The 24,812-nt window shown below is 34.3% G+C and overlaps 1 protein-coding gene across 3 annotated transcripts in view; it reads left to right on the forward strand.

Moving 5' to 3' along the window:
- Positions 1-24,812, forward strand: part of ASCC3 (activating signal cointegrator 1 complex subunit 3) — a 361,903-nt gene that overhangs the window by 230,747 nt on the left and 106,344 nt on the right. For all 3 annotated transcript variants that reach the window (XM_037734022.1, XM_017515928.2, XM_017515926.2), the window contains exons 31-34: positions 6,611-6,748; positions 6,839-6,959; positions 7,995-8,127; positions 11,726-11,851. In XM_037734022.1, coding sequence (XP_037589950.1) covers positions 6,611-6,748; positions 6,839-6,959; positions 7,995-8,127; positions 11,726-11,851 — 518 coding nt within the window. The remainder of the gene's footprint in view (positions 1-6,610; positions 6,749-6,838; positions 6,960-7,994; positions 8,128-11,725; positions 11,852-24,812) is intronic.

Here is a 24,812-nt window from a genome sequence, read left to right on the forward strand (position 1 = left end):
TATTACTTTCAGCAGTTAACTGAATATCTCTCTTATTCATGTAGTGATTAGAGGGTGGCATTGTGCTTGAGAGCATGGACTGGAGCCAGGCTTCTTTGTCAATACTGACTGCCTGGTGCAAGCTATGTGGCCTTTGTAGGATTACTCTCTGAGCACCATCTCTTCAACTGTAAAAGAGAATAATAAGAAACCCATCCTCATAGGAATGTTGTGAGGATTACATGTGTTAATATATTTAAAATACTGAAATATAGTTAAATGTTCAATAAATGTTACTGTTATTACTGTGATAATATAGCAATGTGAAATTATACCTTATAAGCAAGTTATTTTCTTGAGAGCTATTGTCAAATTTGATCTTACATTTATACCTTTTTGCCTGCGATCCTTCACAAATTTAATTAATTTAATATCATAATTACCCATTTAACAATATACTAGTTTAGAAAGCTTTATAATGTCCCTTTCATTACCTTTATCTGCATTTTAAAAGTTTTTCAATATATGGAAATGCTAAGTGTGAGTTAGAATTCTTCGACAATGGAAATAAACATAAAAGTTATATTCAGAAATAAATATGAAGTACTTACACTGGGATATTCTACCAAAAGCATGGTAAATTAAATTAAAAACGTTAATCAGAAAAAACATTTAATATCTTACCCTGCAACCCAGTTTTGATACTGCTTTTATTAAGAATTAGGCCAAGTGCAAGGGGCATAAATAGGCATTTTCAAAAGAGGACATACAAATGGCCAAGGAGTATATGAAAAAATGCTCAACATCACTAATCATCATAAAAATGCAAACTAAAACCACAATGGAATATTATTTTACCCCAGTCAGAATAGCTATTATCATCTGTGAGGATGAAGAGGAAAGGGAACTCTTACACACTATTGGTGGGAATGTAAATTAGAACAACCTCTATGGAAAATAGTCTGGAGATTTCTCAGAAAAACTAAAAAAAACTACCATTCCATTTAGCAATGTTACTACTAGGTGTTTACTCAAAGGAAAAAAAATCAGTCTATCAAAAAGATACCTGCACTCATATATTTATTTCAGCACTATTCACAATAACAAAGATATGGAATCAACCTAAGTATCCATCAATGAATGATTGAAATCATCCTGAGAATCCATCAATAATGATTGGATAAAGAAAATGTATATATTTAATGGAATACTGTTCAGGCATAAAAAAGAATAAAGTCATGTCTTTTGCAGCAGCATGGATGGAACTATAGGTCGTTATCTTAAGTGAAATAAGCCAGACACAGAAAGCCAAATATTACATGTTCTCACTCACAAGTGAGTACAAAAAAATGTATACATATGACTATGTACCCACAAAAAATAAAAATAAAAATAAATTTAATGTATACAAATAGATGTAGAGAGGGGAATAATACATAATGGAGACTTGGAAGGGTGAGAGTGGTAGATGGAGGGAGGTTGATGATGAGAAATTACTTAATAATTACTTAATGGGTACAATGTACATAATGCAGGTAATGGGTATCCTAAAAGCCCTGACTTGACCACTACACAGTCTAGACATGTAATAAGATTCTGCTTGTACCCACCACCTCAAAAAAATTTTTAAGACAAATGTGAGCATGCTTTCTTAAGAAAAAAAAAAAAAAAGGACAGAAAAAAAGAATTAGGCCAATATAAAAAGCAAACATTGAAAATAGTATTGTGTTTATTTGGCAGACATAGCAAAGATTTAGCTGTTATTATTTGCATTTCATTTGTACATTTAATTCCTATTTCACTTATATATTTATTTCACATGTAATTTAATCACATATAAATATATTTCTATGTTAAGACTATGATAAATCATTTTGAGGTATGGTTGTCTTTGAGCTTCAGAAAAAGCAAGGGAGTATAAATTTTGGGAGTATTGATAAAGTTTATAAACTATTCTTTTTAATTCATTTATTTCTTGAGTTATTTTTTTATTAGTGTAGTAATAGAATGATCTAAAGTGTTTTATTGTTAGCTTCTCTTCCTTTAATGTATGGGGTTTATCATATAGAGTTGTATTATAAGAAATTAATGTTTGAACATTTGGTGATTATAAAAAATATTTTAATTTCATTTAACATCTGTACCAGATATGATATATTTAATTATTTTTATTTAAAAGAATCTTTGTAACTTTTATGATTCTTCTGTGGTGTCTCTTTTATTGGGCATTTTAGACAATTGATAAGCATTATTCAGTGGCATATGGTCTGAGTCTGACATGCTTTGAAAAGAGTACAGAGTTCTGATAATGAGGATTCTGTGAAAATGAGAAAACCAGCACAACAGATATGCTTTGAGAAAGTATGGGTTTTTAGCATCTTGAAACAATATATCACACTCAAAAGGACAGAATTGGGCTGCACAATCTGTTAGCTCATTCTTGTCCAATCTGGTCTCCTCCTTTCTTTTGGAGCCAATGTTGTCATCAGCTCACTGAATTATATTCTGACTGGAATGCATTTCAGGCACAGAGTAATGTATCTACTTAAATGGAATCTATCTTTCTACAAAAGCTTTTTGAGTATAATAAATATAAAATGGAAAAAAAAATCTATTAAGTTAAAGTAAATGGTTCAACAGTTTACATATATGCCTCCTCCCCCCAACCTTAAAAAAAGATCACTACCTAGAAGAACATAGCTCTGTTTTTCTTTTATGTATAATATTGAATAATTTTTTTTAACAATCAGGTAGTCAGACATATTTCAAAGGCTGTTTATTGGAAAGATACCTATACATTACAACAAATATTTGTTGAACAAAAATGAGCTATGGAAGTAAAACTTCCTCTATTAGTGTTTAAATTATCATGGTTTTTAAAAATTCTATAGCAGCCCTTCTTAACAAGAATTAAGCCTTAATGTACTAAGGCACCTATTTTATGTATAAAATAAACCTGTCTCCTCTCCATCTAGAATAGTACTAGCTATCATTGGGAAAACTGAGAAGATGGTAACCCAAGTATTTTTTATAGGGCTTAATTCTCTCGTGGAACCAGGGCTAAGAAAATACACTCTTTAGTATTCAAAATCTCTGAGTCTTTCAATTTGAAATATACTGGATTGTTTAAATGAATTGAGTGTTATATTAGGACTATATTACTTTATATAAAGGATTAAATGTGAAAATCTTTGTAAAGTGATAAACACAATGCCTGACATATTTTAAGTGTTCAACAGATTATATCTACTATCATGTTTTAAACTTTCATTGTCCTAAGTTCCTGAAAACTTTTGCTTATCTTATGATGTTTTGATCAAGATGAAACTTATTTTTAAGTACAGTAACAAAGATGTATTTAATCCAAAAAAAATTACATTTTCAAATTTGTACAGGCTGCCCTAGTAGTATTTTGTACTTAATGATCATTAACAGCTATAAATTTTGCTTTTTTATGATGTTCAAATAATTTGGAATTCAGCCAGAGAAACCATGTAATAAATGAAGTTTTTTTGTGTATGTAATTGTCTTCGTGAGGATTTTAAGTCTTTGCCAGTTCAGATAAAGCAAACAGTGTTCTTTACTGCATTGATTTAAGTGAATGTGGGGGCTAGGAGATTGAGAAAGAGTTAGCCTTCCCTGATGCAAAAGGAAGGATATTAATGCCTCACCAGACTTTTCACCAGAGGAATCTTTAGCCTTCCTGTGGCAAATGGTACCTTACAGTTTGGGTATGATTGGCATTGCCATGGGACACCAGAAATTACACAAGTTATATATATTTATATGAGTTATAAAACTGAAAAAAATCTCTCAAACTAATTATAGAAGCAAGGACATAAGTGAATTCGTTCCTTTTAGTGTAAATTGAAGATATTTTTTAGTGTGAACTATTGAACAAAAAATGGGTAATAAGTTGTCACTTGAGAATAGCTAACATATAGTTTATGAGACAAGACAAGCGCCTTTCTTTATAACATACAATTGTAACCAGCTTACATATCCTGTGCTAATTTTAAGGTAAAGTGGATTCTTATTAATATATTTCCATATTCCTGCTTAACAGTTCATAAAGTAAATAATACAAGAATATTAGGTGGCCAAACAGAATGAACTATTTATACATTGCATTCAGTTCAGTGAAAGTTGAAAAATAATATTTCTTATGTGTATGTCATTAAATATCACCTAGTTTATGCAGTGCTTTTTTGATACATTAGTAATTATTATAAAGCTAAAGTTTATTGTCCTATTTTATGGATTATTGTAAGTATAAAATAGCTTGCTTCCACATTTAAAAAACTTAGAAAATTTTTCTGACTAATGAAAATAAAATGAACAAGAATGAAAGCAGTTGGAATGTTTCATTATATGTATATTTTGGTTATACATTTTTACTAAACTACAGCAGTAGCAACAGTTTTTCAAGCTGGGGATTTTGTGATATATTTATTGACTTATGCAGAGACAAGATATTAACTGTATTGCAGGCATACTTATATACATTAGAGGTTGTTAATAGAAGAAAAAAGGAAATAAGAGCTGAAGAAAATGTCACTTTTTCATACTTCTATCTCAGGCATATAAAAATTATACATTTACTATTTTCAAGTAACTTCACTGTTGCTTACTGTTGGAATGTGGCAGTGAAGCTTTAGAGATGTATCCTTCTTTTCAGTGCTCATGTCTTCTCAAATCACTTGGCCTTTACAATATTCTCCTCATGTAGTTTTCCATAAAGAACTTCCTTATGCTGCATCTTATGTTATCCTCTGCTTCAAGCACAGAAAACTGAGACAAGGAAACTGGGCTTTCTTTTTTGTCTTCATCTGTTTTGTGTGTGTGCGTGAGACAGAATCTAGCTCTGCTGCCCAAGCTGTAATGCACTGGCATGATCTAAGTTCACTGTAACCTCTACATTCCGGGTTCAAGTGATTCTCCTGTCTCAGCCTCCTGAGTAGCTGGGGTTATAGGCATGCACCACCATGTCCAGCTAATTTTTGTATTTTTAGTAGAGATGAGGTTTCTCCATGTTGGCCAGGCTGGTCTCAATCTCCTGACCTCAAACCTCAAGTGATCCACCTGCTTTGGCCTCCAAAAGTGCTGGGATTTGAGCCACCACACCCAACCAAAACTGGGCTTTCTATTTAGTTCTTTACAAGAAATTTTGTAAGAAAATAAGATTTGCTCTTTCTTCACGTAAAATTTATGTTACTTTAAGTATTTTCCATGTAGAATACAAAGTGATAGAATATTCAGAGGGCATTTATAAAATATAAATTTCAAAAACCATTCAGACATATGACAATTTAGTGAGCTAAACTGAAGCTGGAAATGTTTAAAAATGTAAAAATTGTGAATATAATAAATGTAGCATTTAAAATAAGTGAGATAAGTAATTACTTAACCTATATTGCTAGAACAATTGGTTAATTATTTAGGAAAAAAAAACTTAGATTTCTACTGTATTTTCTATATGAAAATAAATTACAAGATAGTTATTTAAATTTTAAAAAACTGTAACAGAAGTTGAAGAAACAGGGAAATTATATTATATGTATATATTTTAGGAAAAGTTTTCTAAGCAACAAAACATAAGGTACCAATTTATAATTTTAAGTCTATAAAGTTAAAGCACAAATAAAATGAAATGCAAATAAAAAACTGGGGCAAAAATATTTATAGCATATTATGGACAATGGATTAGTACCCTTAATATATATTTTTTAAATCACAAGCCAATAAGAAAAAAAAAGACTATTATATCCACTTAAAAAATGAAAAGACAAACTAGAAAACAGCCAGTAAATATAAAAAAGTGTCTATCTGTACTATTGATCAAAGATAAGAAGTAAACAAAAATATGCCAGTTTAATTTTTTAAATAGTGTTCAGAGTGTTGAGAACATAGTAACATTGACACTCTAATATATTTATAGTTGTGTGCCTCTCTGAAAAACAATTTTTGAATAGTTGTTTACTTAAAATATTTTGAATAGTTGATTACTTAAAACATTCATATCCTTTTATTATTACTAAATTTACATAGGAGAATAATAGTATTTTCTGTTATAGAACTTTAGGGAAGATTAAGTGCACATGTAAGATTACTGTTATTATTTCAAATTTACAGTTATAGAAATGGGCTTGGAGAGGTTATGTGACTTTTTCAGGGTCACTAAGTTCTGTAAGAAAGCATAAATTGGAACAATTTCTATCTGTCTAAAAGGCTTATGGCTCACTTTTTTTTCACTATTTTTTGGTCGTATTTTCAAAATTTTTGTCACTGAACTTCAAAAACAGTACTTTTTATAACAAGAGATGAACAAAGGCACTGAAATATTACATCCTTTTTAATGGTTGTACTCATGAAAGGATATATCGTTTATGTACAGATTTTTTCTCTTGATTCATAAAAATAAGACTGATAATATTTAAACTTTAGTGTGTTTGGAGTACATATTCTCACCAAGTAGATATTCTTTTTAGTTAATTAAACTTTAATCATAACAGTAGATGGGACATATATTTTTATGTCCATATAGTAACATAAAAAACAAAATAATACAGTCTTAATATGAAATTTTTAACGTTAATACATCTACATATTGTAATTGTATTTTTATTTGCAGATGGAGAATATCATTGCAACAGTAAGAGATTCCAACCTCAAGTTGACACTTGCTTTCGGAATAGGAATGCATCATGCTGGACTACATGAGAGGGACCGAAAAACAGTAGAGGAACTATTTGTAAACTGCAAAGTTCAGGTACTTTTCTTTCTCCAGTGAACACATATTTAAATGTAAGTTAAAAGTTTTATTTTCCTTAGATGTAAGATATTTTATTTTGCTTTTTAGGTTCTTATTGCTACAAGCACATTAGCCTGGGGTGTAAACTTTCCAGCTCATTTAGTAATTATTAAGGGAACAGAATACTATGACGGAAAAACAAGACGTTACGTGGATTTTCCCATTACAGGTAATTTTCTTAAATTCACAGAAACACATGAAACTCTATTTCAGCCTTAGTAAATTTGAATTTGAATAATTAAAAATTAGAATTTCTACAAATTAAACTTTTAAAAATTGGTCACCTTTAAACAGATGATAAGTAATTATAGACTTTTTGTTTCCAGTTAAAATATTATACAAAATATTGCTGCGTTATTTACTTTTACTTACACAAAAGTAGGTAAATAATAAGTAACTTAAAGTACTTGTTATTAAACCAACCAAAGTTGGTTTTATAAATAGGTAAAAGTACTTCTCAGTTGCTATTAGTGAAATTCCTTAGTAAGTTATGACTAAGTATTACTTTGCTTAATTTTAAATGTATTTTACTAGAAATGATACCTCATGGGATTTCTAGAACCAAAGTATTTGTTGCTACAACTTATGCATGAAGAGTCTATTACGATATTTTAAAACATACTGAAAGCATTTTCAGTGGGTTTGAAAAGGGAAATACACTCAATGTATATTTTCACTAAATGAATACATGTAAAAGCTATATTATTTATAAATCATTGGTTATATCAGCGATTTATGTAGGCTAAAAGAAAGAAATCTTATATAGGGGAGTAGGGAAGACAAGGCCTAAATTGGCTTATTATTCGTGGGGAAAATAATCAAATGACTCTGCTGAAAAGACTTTTCTTTGTATGTTTTATTTTTTACTTTTTCTAATTTAATTAAAATAGTAATATCTATTAAACAACATTTTAAAGCATTCTGCTAAAGGGAATTTTGATCTTTCTTACATTTATAAATGTTAAGAGAGACCCTTTGGGGACTCAGTTTTCCATCATAGTTACTTGCTTATTTAATTATCAATTTTCTGAGTGAATTATACTAATTTAGGGAACTCACTATAGTAGTAGCCATCAAGATAGCAAACATATTATTAAAATATTCTGTTTCTTTTGTTATTTGGTTGATTATAGAAGCATGCCATAATTAGTAAATATACCTTGTGCTATATGCTACATTTATCTTTTTGTTCTCTCTTTTAAAGATGTCCTCCAGATGATGGGCCGTGCTGGGAGGCCACAGTTTGATGACCAAGGCAAAGCTGTAATTCTGGTTCATGACATAAAGAAAGACTTTTATAAAAAATTTCTTTATGAACCTTTCCCAGTAGAATCAAGGTAAATCTTATTTAAATAGATTTATTTCATCACAAGTTGGTATTTTCTGGTTGTATTTTATTATATAAAATCAGTAAAAGTGATAGCTTAAAAGATTTCTACTATAATGTGAAACAATATAATCAACACCTTATGACAATATTCAATTATAATTTAAATGTTAAATAAAGAACTTTTTAAAAATAAGCAGCATAGTATAGTGTTCAATCACTTTGACTATCAAGCCAGGTGACCTGGGTTAAAATCTGAGCCCTACCATTTACTTGCTTGATCTTGAGCAAGTTATTTAACTCCTCAGTGCCTTATTATACCTATTGTAAAATAGAGATGGTAGCAAGACCAGCTATCTCATAGAGTATTAATAATGATCAAATGCATAGTGCTTAGAACTGTGTCTGTCATATAGTAAACATTTAATAAAGTATTAGCTTGGTGACAGTTTTCATAGTACAGTTGTACAGTTAATAAATAAATATATCCAAAATAAGGGAGCATGTAATTAATTATTTAGGCTGCTGACTTATTTGAGAATTATCCTATACCTCTTTTGAAACCCAGTAACTACTACTCCTTTTACAAAGTCTTCTCTCGTATTCCCAGCTGAAAATAACCTTTCTTCTCTCAGATTTATATAGTTTTCGCTTATAAACACTTATCACTTTCTACCTTTTATGATAGTCCTTTTCTGTATCTTGGATCTCCTTTACCATATTCTAACTGCATTGAGGACAAAACATTTGATTTATCCTATATATAGTTATTGGTTCTTTTTATTCTTTTATAAATGCTAATAATGTTAATTTTAAAATCTTAGAAAGTCAGCCAGGCATAGTGGCTTACACCTGTAATCCTAGCACTTTGGGAGGCTAAGGCAGAATTTGCTGGAGGCCAGGAGTTTGAGACCAGCCTGGGTAACATAGATAGAGCCTGTTTCTACAAAACAATAAAAATAAAAAAAAATTAGCCAGGCATGGTCTTTCGTGCATGTGGTCCTGAGGTGGCAGGAGGATCGGTTGAGGCCAGGAGTTTGAGGTACAGTGTGCCATGACACCACTGCACTCCAATTTGAGCAACAGGGTGAGACCCTATGTCCAGAAAAACAAAAGAGAAAAAAAAAAATGAGTAGTCCAAGTACCAATTTCAAGAATTTAGAAAAAAATAGCAAATTGAACTCTAAAAAAGAAAAAGAAAGATAAGTGTAAGAATTAATAAACTGAAAATAAACATAACTAGAGAAAAATCAACAACACTAAAAGTTGGTTCTTTTAAAAGATGAATAAAACTAATAAATTTTTAGTCTAAATATCAGGAATGAAAAAATACCATAGACAAATAATAATACGATATTAACAACCTAATGCATATCATATTTAAAATTTACATCAAATAGTAAAATTTCTTCTAAAAATTACTAAAACTGACCCAAAAAAAAGATAGAAAATCTAGTCTCTCATCTATTAAAGCAATTGAATCTGAAATTCAAAGTATTTTAGAAAGAAGTCTTCTGACCCAGATGCTTCATTAGTCATTTCTTCACAATATTTAAGGGTGAAATAGCATCAATCTTACACAATCTTCTTCTAGTAGTAGAAAGGGAAGAATACTTGCCAACTTGTTTTATGAGAACAGAACAACTTGGATACCAAAACCTGATAAGAAATTTACAAAGAAGGGAATATAACAAACCTCTTTCATTAATATCGATGTAGAAATCCTAAACAAACAATAATTAATCAAATCAAGCAATGTATAAAAGATAATATATTACTACCACATGCAGTTTATTCTATAAATGCAAAGATGATTATTTGAAAAATGAATTCACCACATGAACAAAAATGAGAAAAATTATAGAATCATTTCAATAGATTTTTTAAAATTGATGAAATTCCATACCTATTTATAATAAAAACTGTTAGCAAGCAGGAGTAGAAGGGAATGTTCTTAATCTGATAAAGGGTATCTACAAAAAATCTATATCAAGCATGATAATTTATGAGAGGATATTGAAAGCTTTCCCTTTGAGATAGGGAATGATATAGGGATTTTGCTCCCACTTCTTCCAGTTAGAATTAAGCTACAGACCCAAACTACTGCAATAAGATAACAAAAAGAAAGTACAAATATTCTTTTGAGAAGGAAGTGACTAGAAAAGCACAACAGGAGGGCGTCTGGGACACTGGCTATGCCTGACGTTGATGTTGATTACACAATTGTGTCCACATTGTGAGAATCGAGTTGTACCTATAGAATTTATGTAATCTTCTCCTTGTATATATACTTCAGCAAAAAGTTAACAAAATTGTTTTGTACCTTGATATGACCATTATTAATGTTTTATATCTTACATAGTATTTCATAGTTTATTCATTTCTCCATTAATGTGCACTTAGAGAATTTCCAGTTTTCTCCTTGTGTATAATGTTGCAGTGAAAGGTTTTGTTCCCTATTCTCACATGTAAATGTTTCTCTAGCAGGTCATAATGAAAAAGTGAAATTGCTGGTTCATAGTGATTATTCAGACAGATACTACAAATTTGATCTGAAAATTGAGTATACCAATTTATAGGTTGCTACTGGTGACCTGAGAGTAACATAACTTTTTTTTTTTAATTCAGCTTATTATGGCCATTTTATCATGTCCTTTGCAAAAATTATTTTTAAAACCTGCATATTTTTTCGTGAATTATAGTTTTACTTAGTTTTTTCTTTTGTCAGACGTTGTTAAATTTTTTACACTTCATGTAAGAAATTAAATTGAACATTTTGTTATACCAGTCTTTCAACATATCTGATTACCTTTTATGCTCTACAACACCTAATACATAATGTCTTATATGACTAGGGACTTTAATAGTTACAAATTAATGAAGGGAATATATTTGCTCACTTATGTACTTTAAATAGCATCTCTTTCATGTCAACTCTCCTTTAATCTGCATCAGTACTTACTCCATACTTACTCCAGTAAGTACCTGTGATCTTCCTTCCTCTGCAAGATATCTCTTCTGTTGCCTGCTTTTACCCCACCTATCCTGGCTGTCATCAACTCCTGAAAGTCACTAACTTTCTTTTTGTCAGCTTGTATTTATTTTTCATCTAGCAATTTATTTCCCAAAAATGATTGATAGTGGTGTCATCTATTGAGTACATACCATGTGACAGGCACTAGTGATTGCTTTCAACAAATTAGTACTACTGTTATCTTACTTAATCTGGAAGAATATCATTACAGTACTTTTATGACATTCTCTCTGACAGCCCACTTTTTATTCATGTTTAAATGAAAAATATACTTCTTTGAAAGAAAATGAGAACACATGTATGTACTGGTGAATAATACGGGTTTACCTGAGTTCATGATACTAAGTGATTTATAGACTCATGGTTAAAGTAGATTGAAACCAAATTCCCACTTAATAATTTGAAATGAGTTATTTACAAAATATACAAAATTATATACTAAATATTTAAGTTGTATAAAACAAATTTGTTTTTATCTTAGAACATAAAATCTGAATCTTGATGATGTGAGATAAATCTAACCATTTTTAGTTTAATGATAATATATGTTTCCCATGTCTTGTTCACTGTATAGTTTATTAGGAGTGCTCTCTGACCACTTAAATGCAGAGATTGCTGGGGGTACAATTACATCTAAGCAAGATGCAATGGATTATATCACCTGGACTTACTTTTTCCGACGTCTTATCATGAATCCCAGGTAAGTGCAAGGGCAGTTATATATATGCCTTTCTCTTTTGCCCTGAAAAAAAGATGCATTTGAAAGTAATAAACTCCAAATTAAGGTACATACAAAAAAGGTAGAGCTTTGGAGTTTATATCTAGGTATATGAATTTGTCTGGAGAATCAGATGATATCTCTGATATCACAGTATATTAGAATTTCAGTAGTTATATGCATTTGTTACTTAACCTATTTTGAGTACCTTAGGCCATCCTGAGGAGTTTGCTCTGTAGCTGAGACATGAGATGCCTGAAATCATTAAGAAATATGCTAAACTATATAGTGACTGACTTAGATGCAGTTAGAATTCAGAAAAGAGTGAGGCTTGTGAAGTTGTAGGTGGAAAAAAAATTGTGGCACATTTATAAAGGTTAATAAGAATATTGCAAGAGAAAATAAAATTGAGGCATGATAGAGTATCACTCCAGACAATGTGTTAGATCTTCATTTGGCACTTACTATTTGTCAGATAGTAAACTAAACACTGGGATGTGGAAATGAGTACATGACTCCCTGTGTTCTAACAGCTGATCTTTAGTGTGGGGAAAACACATATAAGTCATTACAATGAAAATTATAAATGCTCTAATAGAATGATATTTAAGCCAATGAGAGTGACAGTTTCACAGAAAACGTGACGCTTCATCCAAATCTTGAATCAGGAACACGAGTAGAAAAGGCAGAAGACACTTCAGGCAGAATAATATTATATGGGCAAAAATCCCCAGGGCTTTAAAAACTCGTAAGTATTTAGAGAATATAAAAAAGTTTAATGTAGCCAGAACCTAAGAAGGGAAACAAGATTGTCTTGACTAGAAAGTGGGCCAAGAATCAGAGACTACAAGGCCTGTATGCTGTGCTAAGGAGTTTATATCTGATCCTGAGGCTATGGTGAGCTATTGGAAGTTTTTAAACATGTATTAACATTACCAAATGAGGTTTTGTTTTGTTTAAATATTTATTGTACTATAGTAGGAAGTGAACTGGGAAGGAAAGACCATTACAGCAGGAAGACCAGTTAGGAAGCTATTGAATAATAGGGAATAGATTATGAGGATTTTAATAGACGCAGAGTAAATGCAGGAAGGGTCAATTTTAAGGGACATTCCAGATGTAAGTAAAAGAAAATATTAAACCATTGTAAAGTCTTAGAGAAGTCATGATGAAAATGTTTTTACTAAATCTTACCTGCTAATATCTTAAGAAGTTTTTATTCAGCCAGCATTTTCACTTACTTAGAAAGAAGTGTGAGTATATGGTGATATTTTGCCCAGTTCCATCTACCATTAGGGTGTCTGGATTAGATACTAAATATTATTTGAGAACATGGCTGCAAAATTAGTGATATAGCCATCCAGAACTGCACAATTACCACAGGAAAGACACACATTACAGGATTAGAATTGTGGAATAGACTTTACATTTATTCTAGCCCAATCTTCTTGTTTGATATTGAAGATATGGAACCTGGAAGCTTAAAGTCACTTGTTCTAGGTCCCATTACTACTCCTTGATAAAGCCAGATCTTTCGAAGTCAAGTTTTCTGACTCATAATCTACAGCTGTTTACATATATGCATGTGGGTAGATGGGAGTTGGTATGCAACTATAGATATATTTATCATTTCTATAACATAAGAATCAAGGCATTTAATGTGACAGAAAAGAGCTTTGGACTTGGAATCATCACATTGATTCTTGTTTCCTCAATCTCTTTCACTAATGGTGTGAGTCTGAGTCACTTTACCTCTCTGAGCTAGACATTCTTCATCTGGAAAGTAATAAATAGCCTCCCTCCGTCACTGGGTCATATTGAGAATTAAATAAATGAATTAAAGCCATTCTAATTCTGTATTAATTATAAATAACATAATGTAGATTTGTGAGCTGTTGTCTTGGACTCTCGATCAGTTGCTTTACTGATCTGTACCATCCTAAAGAGTATAGTTTAGAGACTAAGAAACTTGTCATTTTATTCAGTTTGCCCAATTAGCACATTCTCTGAGGCTAGTTTAGTTCTTTAGCAAATTGAAGTTCTTTACTGAATCCACACATACATTGCCCTTTGTGTATTCTTCTTTTTAAAATTTTTTAAATTGTTGAACTTTCTATTTTAAAATGATTTCAAGATGAAAAAAATGCAAAAAAAAAGTAGAACAAAAAAGCACTGTGTACCCTTCACCCAGCTTCCCCATATTAACAACTTACATGACCATATATAATTATCAAAATCAGGAAATTAACATTTGCACAATACTACAGGCTTTATTCAGATTTCACCAATTGATCCGCTAATGTCCCTTTTCTGTCCAAGATCAAGTTTAGTACCCTGCATTGCATTTAGTTGCCCTGTCTAGTTCACTCCAGTCTGTGATATTTTCTCAGTCTTCCTTTGTCTGTCATAAGCTTGACATTTTTGAAGAGAACTGGCCAGTTATTTTGTACAGTGTCCTTCAATTTGGCTTTTGCTGGTGTCCTCATCACTCTATTCAAATTATGTCCATTCAGCAAGAATATCACAGAAGTGATATTATGTTCTTCTCAGGACATAATATTAAAAAATTCTTCTCTGCAGGTCCTATCTATATTTAAAATATCACCTTTTATGTGAAAGACCCTAAAATATGTGGCTATAATCTGCTCTCTGTCAAGTTACAGTTTTATTTCTTCAGCCTTCTGAATGTTGCCACATGGACTTCCCACCATCATTTCACTTTAACATGTCCAAAACTGAATTAATCATACAACTATCAAAATCTTTACTCTTTCTTACTTTTGTTAATATTATCACTGCATCTGTTTACTTTGACTTAAAATTTGCTTTTCAATCTTCCCTTTCCTTTGCTTCCGTAGTTCTCTAACTGCTTAACCTGTTTTTAGTCTGTCTTTCAATTTTGCCTACTTTGTAAATTGTCAGATAGTATTGATCAGAAATTAAATATATTATAAAGGAGGTGGGAACTAGATGAGGTTTAGTTAGTAGATATAGAATGCAGTAAATCTTCAAATTAAGATGATGAGTTATAAACTGTTTAGGATTTACATTTTTTTCAACCATGAGAGTGCAATGAGCCAGGAGCACAGTTGGAGACATCGGTCAGAACAGGGGTCCCACAGTCAGGGAGCTGGGTAGGTAGGACTCCCAATTGCTCTGGTTGCAAACTGCCTTCTATTTTATAATATTATGGTGAGAAAATCCACGTGAAACTGTAATAAATAGTAGGAATGAAAGACAGAATAGGAAGCTTGGGAAGACATCACAGTAGACATGAGATGAAATCTTGAGAGGGTTATAAATTTTAAAAATTATAGTGAGCCTCTGATCCAGGGAACTCCTTGGGTATTAGCAATTTAAGATGTCTCCTGCTCCCATATGGTTGTAGTCAATGTAGTCCATGTAAATAAATAAGTATTCTTTAGTTCACACCTCTTTACCTGTAGGAAATTTGAGGACTAAATGTCAAAAGGGTAAATTGTCTTCATGCATTGACTAAAAGCTCTTAGTAGTTGTGGCAGCTTTCCTTCCCATCTTGCTGCCCCAAAGAGAGGATTGAGTATCTCCCCCCACCACCACCAAAGGGACAAGTGTAGATGGAAGGAATTACTAACCGACACCACCTACGTAAGAGGTCCTTCTCACTTTTGTGCTTTTGCTGTCACTCTTCTTCTTGCCTGCGGTACCCTCCTTAGCCCTTATAGCCTGCCAAGTCTTAACAGCCTTAAGAGTCCAGTCAATATTGATAAATGTAGCTTCAATTGATTTTCAGAAGTAATAGTTTATCCACTCTTGACCATTCATATTTTATATGCTAGTTCCTTCAGTAGCCACCTATACATATGTTGAGATAACTGGCTGGGCTGTCATTGTTATTCTGACATACAATCCTATACCCAAGCTGTTGCCATGTAAGTTCATAAATCCAGAATAGATACACCAATAATTTGTTTTTCAGAAAAAGCTATGATTAGTAACTATTAGTTTCTGTTGGACAGTAGTAGTAACATAAGTAATGACTTCTAGCCTCAAAAATCATAAAATTTCCCTAAAATTATAAAGTATAAGCATTTAAAAATTAATTATTTTATTTCTAAATTCTGTAAACATTTATTGAGGACCTACTATGTTCCAGGCACCACTCTAGCCACTTTGAGATGTATTAGTAAGCCAAACAAAAACTTTTGGTGTCCTGTCACTCATATTCTTTCAGCAGAGACAGTAAATTTATATATTATTAAAAGGTAATAGATGTTTAAAAGGAAAACAGGATAAGGAAGATTGAGAGAGCCAGGAGGTGGCCTGGGGGAAGATGGGAGATTACAATACTGTATTAAAAAGAGAGTGAGGGTGGGCCTTATTAAGGGTGCTGATATTTCAGCCAAAACTTGAAAGAGGTAAGAAAGTTGACCACATTCTAGAGATTAACATTTCAGGCCAAGGGAACAAGAGAAGTTCGAAGGCAGATGTGCCTGGTGTATTCAGGAAACAAGGAGAAGACATGGCTGAAGTAGAATAAGTGAAAGGAGGAAAATAGCAGGAGATGAGATTGGGGATGTGGAGGGCCAGTGGTGATACAGGTCATGGGCGGTCTTAGAAACTATGGTAAGAATTTTGACTTTCATTCTCGATGAAACAGGAACCATTGCAGGGTTTGGAACAGGGGACAGACCAGATCTATTTATGCCATTAGTCAGGTCAACGATAGTGATAAATACTGTAAATGATTTAAACTTCCCTTTTGTAAAACAGAAATTCTCAGATTCATTTTTTTAATCCATTCAAACATGATTGATATAGAAAAGTTGAAAATTAAGGATTGAAAGAAAGTGGAAAGGAGAATGATAACAAAGAGAAAGCAGCAGCTGCAGAGTTAAAATTCAAAACCAAATTTGAGGCAAAAAAAATACCAAAGACAAAGAAGAATGGATTATATTGGTAACAAACACAATCATTAGAAAGTTGTAGTAGTCTACAGATGTTTAGATAACTAAAAATAACATCACATATGTAAAACAAAAATGGATAGAAATTCAATTAAAATTACAGCCCAACTAATTAGTCACGTTGAAAGACTTTAATACATCAAAAAGATAAGTATTTCATAAAAAAGAGGATTTGAATAATAATATCCTTGAATTTGTGTCTATAGTATCTTTGTACATATTCCCCTAGCAAAATATCAGTACTTACAAACACTAATGGAAAATTTGTTTTGAAAAATTTACCATGAAGTAGACCACAAAGAACATCTCAACTTATTACAAATGTAGAGATCATAAGCCTGCATTCTCCTTGTATAATATAATAAAACCAGAAATAAAAATAAAAGTGATGGCAAGAAAAAAATTAACTGCTTGGGATTATAAAACTTTTATTCTAGTGAAAGGCGAAATCAAAACAAAAGGTATAGACTAGGATTATACAAAAATAAAAATTAATAACAATGAATTTAAATCAAAGCACAATTCTTTTTTTTATTGCATTTTAAAAAGGTTTGGGGGTACCTGTGAAGAACATGCAGGATTGTTGCATAGGTACACACATGGCAGTGTGATTTGCTGCCTTCTTCCCATCACCTATATCTGGCATTTCTCCCCATGCTATCTCTCCCCAGCTCCCCACCCCCCACTGTCCCTCCCCTATTTTCCCCCAACAGACCCCAGTGTGTGATGCAACCCTCCCTGTGTCCATGTGTTCTCATTGTTCAACACCCACCTATGAGTGAGAACATGTGGTGATTGATTTTCTGTCTTGTGTCAGTTTGCTGAGAATGATGGTTTCCAGGTTCATCCATGTCCCTACAAAGGACACAAACTCATCGTTTTTGTTGGCTACATAATATTCCATCATGTATATGTGCCACATTTTCCCTGTCCAGTCTATCATAGATGGGCATTTGGGTTTGTTCCAGGTCTTTGCTACTGTAAACAGTGCTGCAATGAACATTCATGTGCATGTGTCCTTATAATAGAAAGATTTATAATCCTTTGGATATATACCCAGTAATGGGATTGCTGGGTCAAATGGAATTTCTATTTCTAGGTCCTTGAGGAATCGCCACACTGTCTTCCACAATGGTTGAACTAATTTACACTCCCGCCGACAGTGTAAAAATATTCCTATTTCTCCACATCGTCTCCAGCATCTGTTCTCTCCAGATTTTTTAATGATCACCATTCTAACTGGCATGAGGTGGTATCTCAATGTAGTTTTGATTTGCATTTCTCTAATGACCAGTGATGATGAGCATATTTTCATATGTTTATTGGCCTCATGTATGTCTTTTGTAAAGTGTCTGTTCATGTCCTTTGCCCACTTTTGAATGGGCCTGTTTTTTTTTTGTAAATCTGTTTTAGTTCTCTTTGTAGATTCTGGATACCAGCGCTTTGTCAGATGGGTAGATAGCAAAAATTTTTTCCCATTCTGTTGGCTGCCGATTCACTCTAATGACTGTTTCTTTTGCTGTGCAGAAGCTGTGGAGTTTGATTAGGTCCCATTTGTCTATTTTGGCTTTTGTTGCCACTGCTTTTGGTGCTTTGGTCATGAAGTCCTTGCCTACGCCTATGTCCTGAATGGTTTTACCCAGGTTTGCTTCGAGGGGTTTTATGGTTTTAGGTCTTATGTTTAAGTCTTTAATCCATCTGGAGTTAATTTTAGTGTCAGGTGTCAGGAAGGGGTCCAGCTTCTTCCTTCTGCACGTGGCTAGCCACTTTTCCCAACACCATTTATTACACAAGGACTCCTTTCCCCATTGCTCTTTTTTGTCAGGTTTGTCAAAGATCGGATGGTTGTAGATGTGTGGTGTTGCCTCCAAGGCCTCTGTTCTCTTCCATTGGTCTATATCTCTGTTTTGGTACCAGTACCATGCTGTCTTGATTACTGTAGCCTTGTAATATAGTTTGAAGTCCAGTAGTGTGATGCCTCCTGCTTTGTTCTTTTTGCTTAGAATTGACTTGGCTATGCGGGCTCTCTTTTGGTTCCATATGAAGTTTAAGTTGGTTTTTTCCAGTTCTGTGAAGAAGGTCATTGGTAGCTTGATGGAGATAGTGTTGAATCTGTAAATTACATTGGGCAGTATGGCCATTTTCACAATATTGATTCTTCCTAACCATGAACATGGAATGTATCTCCATCTGTTTGTGGTCCTCTCTTATTTCGTTGAGCAGTGGTTTGTAGTTCTCCTTGAAGAGGTCCTTTACATCCTTTGTTAGTTGTATTCCCAGGTATTTTATTCTCTTTGTGGCAATTGTGAATGGCAGTTCTATCTTGATGTGGCTCTCTTTAAGTCTGTTATTGGTGTATAGGAATGCTTGTGATTTTTGCACATTGATTTTGTATCCTGAGACTTTGCTGAAGTTGCTTATCAGTTTCAGGAGATTTTGGGCTGAGGCCATGGGGTCTTCTAGATATACAATCATGTCATCTGCAAATAGAGACAATTTGACTTCTTCCTTTCCTATTTGAATACCCTTTATTTCTTTTTCTTGCCTGATTGCTCTGGCTAGAACTTCCAATACTATATTGAATAGGAGTGGTGAAAGAGGGCATCCTTGCCTCGTGCCAGATTTCAAAGGGAATGCTTCCAGTTTTTGCCCATTCAGTATGATATTAGCTGTTGGTTTGTCATAAATAGCTTTTATTATTTTGAGATACGTTCCATCAATACCTAGCTTATTGAGGGTTTTTACCGTAAAGGGCTGTTGAATTTTGTCAAAGGCTTTCTCTGCATCAATTGAGATAATCATGTGGTTTTTGTCTTTCGTTCTGTTTATGTGGTGAATTACGTTTATAGACTTACATTCGTTGAACCAGCCTTGCATCCCCGGGATGAAGCCTACTTGATTGTGATGGATAAGCTTTTTGATGTGCTGTTGCAATCGGTTTGCCAGTATTTTATTGAAGATTTTTGCATCTATGTTCATCATGGATATTGGCCTGAAGTTTTCTTTTCTTGCTGAGGCTCTCCCAGGTTTTGGTATCACGATGATGTTGGTCTCATAAAATGATTTGGGAAGGATTCCCTCTTTTTGGATTATTTGGAACAGTTTCATAAGTAATGGTTTAGTTTCATATCAGCTCTTCTTTGTATGTCTGGTAGACTCTGGCTGTGAATCCATCTGGACCTGGGCTTTTTTAGGGTGGTAGGCTCTTAATTGCTGCCTCCACTTCAGACCTTATTATTGGTCTATTCAGGGTTTTGGCTTCTTCCTGGTTTAGGCTTGGGAGGATGCAAGTATCCAGGAATTTATCCATTTCTTCCAGGCTTACTAGTTTATGTGCATAGAGATGTTTGTAATAATCTCTGATGATGGTTTGTATTTCTGTGGAATCTGTGGTGATATCCCCTTTATCATTTTTTATAGCATCTATTTGATTATTTTCTCTTTTCTTTATTATTAACCTGGCTAGTGGTCTATTTTTTTGATCTTTTCAAAAAACCAGCTCCTGGATTTATTGATTTTTTGAAGGGTTTTTGTGTCCCTACCTCCTTCAGTTCTGCTGTGATCTTAGTTATTTCTTGTCTTCTGCTAGGTTTTGAGTTTTTTTGATCTTGCTCCTCTAGCTCTTTCAATTTTGATGATAGGGTGTCGATTTTAGATCTTTCCTTGCTTCTCATTTGGGCATTTATTGCTATATATTTTCTTCTTGACACTGCTTTAAACATGTCCCAGAGATTCTGGTATGTTGTGTCTTCATTCTCGTTGGTTTCAAAGAACATCTTTATTTCTGCCTACATTTCATTGTTTATACAGTCAACATTCAAGAGCCACTTGTTCAGTTTCCATGAAGCTGTGCAGTTCTGAGTTAGTTTCTGCATTCCAAGTTCTAACTTGATTGCACTGTGGTCTGAGAGACTGTTTGTTATGATTTCTGTTCTTTTGCATTTGCTGAGGAGTGATTTACTCCTGATTATGTGGTCAATTTTAGAGTAGATGTGATGTGGTGCCGAGAAGAATGTATATTCTGTGGATTTAGGGTGGAGAGTTCTGTAAATGTGTATTAGGTTTGCTTGGTCCAGGTCTGAGTTCAAGCGCCGGATATCCTTGTTAATTTTCTGTCTGGTTGATCTGTGTGATGTTGACAATGGGGTGTTAAAGTCTCCCACTATTATTGTGTGGGAGTCTAAGTGTCTTTGTAAGTCATTAAGAACTTGCTTTATGTATCTGGGTGCTCCTGTATTTGGGTGCATATATATTTAGGATCGTTAGCTCTTCTTGTTGCATTGATCCTTTTACCATTATGTAATCTCCCTCTTTGTCTCTTTTGATCTTTGTTGTTTTAAAGTCTATTTTGTCTGAGATGAGCATTGCAACTCCTGCCTTTTTTTGCTCTCCATTTGCTTGGTAAATCTTCCTCCATCCCTTTATTTGAGCCTTTGTGTATCCTGGCATGTGAGATGGCTTTCCTGGATACAGCACGCCTATGGGTTTTGGCTTTTTATCCAATTTGCCAGTCTGTGCCTTTTGATTGGGTCATTTAGCCCATTTACATTTAGGGTTATTATTGTTATGTGTGAATTTGATCCTGCCATTTTGATGCTACCTGGCTGTTTTGCCTGTTAGTTGATGCAGTTTCTTCATTGTGTTGATGCTCTTTACCTTTTGGTATGTTTTTGGAGTGGTTGTTACTGGTTGTTCCTTTCTATGTTTAGTGCCTCTTTCAGGAGCTCTTGTAAAGCTGGCCTGGTGGTAATGAAATCTCTGAGTACTTGCTTGTTCATAAAGGATTTTATTTTTCCTTCACTTATGAAGCATAGTTTGGCTGGATATGAAATTCTGGGTTGAAAATTCTTTTCTTTAAGGATGTTGAATATTGGCCCCCACTCTCTTCTGGCTTGTAGGGTTTCTGCTGAAAGATCTTTTGTGAGTCTGAAGGGCTTCCCTTTGTGGGTAACCTGACCTTTCTCTCTGGCTGCCCTTAGCATTTTCTCCTTCATTTCAACCCTGTTGAATCTGAGATTATGTGCCTTGTGGTTGCTCTTCTTAAGGAATATCTTTGTGGTGTTCTCTGTATTTCCGGGACTTGAATATTGGCCTGCCTTGTTCGGTTGGGGAAGTTTTCCTGAATAATATCCTGAAAAGTATTTTGCAGCTTGGATTCAGTCTCTCTGTCACATTCAGGTACACCTATCAAACGTAGATTAGGTCTTTTCACATAGTCCCATATTTCTTGGAGACTTTGTTCGTTCCTTTTTACCCTTTTTTCTCTAATCTTGTCTTGTCGTTTTATTTCATTGAGTCGATCTTCGACCTCTGATATCCTTTCTTCTGCTTGGTCAGTGCGGCTGTTGAAACTTGTGTATGCTTCGCAAAGTTCTCGTGTTGTGTTTTTCAGCTCCATCAATTCACTTATATTCCTCTCTAAGTTGTTTACCCTCGTCAGCATTTCGTCAAATCTTTTTTCAAGGTTCTTAGTTTCCTTGCATTGGGTTAGAACATGTTCTTTTAGCTCACAGAAGGTTCTTATTACCAACTTCTGAAGCCTGATTCTGTCAATTCATCACACACATTCTCCATCCAGCCTTGTTCCTTTGCTGGTGAGGAGTTGTGATCACTTGTAGGAGGAAAGATGTTCTCGTTTGGAGTATTTTCATTCTTTTTGCACTGGTTTCTTCCCATCTTTGTGTATTTATCCACCTGTCATCTTTGTAGTTGTTGACTTTCAGATTTGGTCTCTGAGTAGACGTCCAGTTTGTTGATGATGAAGTTATTTCTGTTTCTTAGTTTTCCTTCTAACTGTCTGGCCCCTCTGCTGTAGGGCTGCTGAGGTCCACTCCAGGCCCTGCTTGCCTGGGGATCACCTGCAGTGGATGCAGAACAGTAAGGGTTGCTGCCAGTTTCTCCTTCTGCTATCTCTGTCCCTGAAGGATACCTGCCTGATGTCAATCTGAGCTCTCCTTTATGAGGTGACTCTTTGGATATATGTGTATCAGGGAGCTGCCTGAGGAGACAGTCTGTCCTTTATACGAGCTCAAGTTGCTGAGTTATCAGCTCCGTTGTTCATTCAGAGCTGCTGGGCAGGTACATTTAAGTCTGCTGCAGCAGAACTCATAAACCCTCTTTTTTTTTTTTCTCCCCAGGTGCTCTGTCCCCAGGAGTTAGGGCTTTATTTATGAGTTTCTGTTGTGCTGCTCCCTTTTTTCAGTGCTGCCCTGCCCAGCGAGGAGACAGCCTAGTCACTGTCTGCCTGCAGAAGCTTTGCTGAGCTGCTGTGGGCTCCACCCAGCTGCAGTGTGAACTTCCCTGCAGTCCTGTTTATACGTGTATAGTTAGAACTGCCTCAGCAATGGCTGCCCACCTTTGTAATGGCAGAGTCTCTCTGTAATGGCGGGCTGCCTCAGCAATGGTAGGCTGTCTCAGCAATGGCGGGCTACCTCTGTAGTGGTGGAGTGCCTCGGTAATGGTGGACGCCCTTCCCCCACAGAGCTGGACCGTCCCAGGTTCAGCTGTGCTTGTTGTGAAACTCTCAATCCAGAGCATTTGAGATTGCTGTACTTTTGTGGGGGTGGAACCAGCCGAGCCTGATCATCTGGCTCCCTGCCTCAGAGCATTTTTTTTTTTTTTAAGTTGAATGGTCAGCTGTCTCCCAGGTGTTCCAGTAGCCTGTTGAAAAGGTGCTGGGATCTGTGTGATTTCCCATGGGGTGACCCACTATGCTGGCTGAAACAGCTGCGCTGAGATTCGTGGTGCTTTTTTGCCTGGGAATCTCCTGACCTGGTTCCCTGTTTCAGTCTCCTTTTTTATCAGTTGAATGGGCGACTCTGCCTTCCCAGAACTCCAATCACCAGCTAAAATTGTGCCCGGACCTGTGTATTTTGTACAGAGAACCGCCACACCGGAGCACCAGCCAAAACACGCGCACTGGCCAAAACAGCCACACTGGGGCGCCAGCCAAAACAGCCACACTGGTGACCCATGGGGCTCCTCTGCCTGGGAATCTCCTGGTCTGTGGGCAATAAAAATCCCTCTGGAAATGCGGCGTCCACTCATCCTCCGCGCTTTCTCTGGAGCTGCAATCCTGAGCTGCTCCTAATCGGCCATCTTGGATCTGTCCACCATCAAAGCAGAATTCTAAGGAATATTTATATCTTTAGAGACAGAATAGAAAATATGAATGCCTAAAAATAAAATAAGCATTTTTCTTAAGAAACTAGATGCAGAACAATAGCAAAACATAAATATAGGACAGAAATTTATAAAAATAAAAATTGGAATTAATAAAGTTGGAAACAAAAATCTACATTGGTAATATTTATTGTCTACTGCATTTGAAATGCTATTTCAAGAGCTTAACTCATTTAGTACTGTTACGATACCCATTTTGTAAATAAAGGAACTGAAGCACAGGGAAATTAAGCAGCTTGTTCCCAGTAGCATAGCTCGTAAGTGACAATGGCAACACTGTGATTCCACCACATTCTCCATCTCTGTGCTCGTTGTCAGGTCCACATTCCCTGTCCACTTCTCTTTTCAGTGCTATGCTGAACAATGGGTTTTTTGTATGGACACTCTGCCATACTCATTCAAATGACACTTTGTTTGATGGCCACCCAAAAAACAAATTGTCAGTTTTAACATCTACACCTTCACGTCTAGATAAAAATGGAAATATGTGCATAAGTAAATTTTAACAATTTATATATTTTACTTAGATGTAGTCAAGCTCTGCCATCTTCCTTTTTGATTGACTCTTTTTTAAAATAAAGTTGCTGTAAATATTTGTGAGATTTTGTGTGAATATAAATTTTCTTTTAAAAAATTTTAGCTGATAAATAATTATATTATTATGGCATACAATGTACTGTTTAAAAACATGTATATACTGTGAAAGGAACAAATCAGGCTAATTAACATATCCATCACCTCGCATGCTTATCATTTCTTTGTAGCAAGAACATATTAAATCTACTCTTCTTAGTAATTTTGAAATACACAATACA

The sequence above is a fragment of the Cebus imitator genome, unplaced genomic scaffold (assembly GCF_001604975.1).
Source record: "Cebus imitator isolate Cc_AM_T3 unplaced genomic scaffold, Cebus_imitator-1.0 Scaffold566, whole genome shotgun sequence".
Taxonomy (NCBI): domain Eukaryota; kingdom Metazoa; phylum Chordata; class Mammalia; order Primates; family Cebidae; genus Cebus; species Cebus imitator.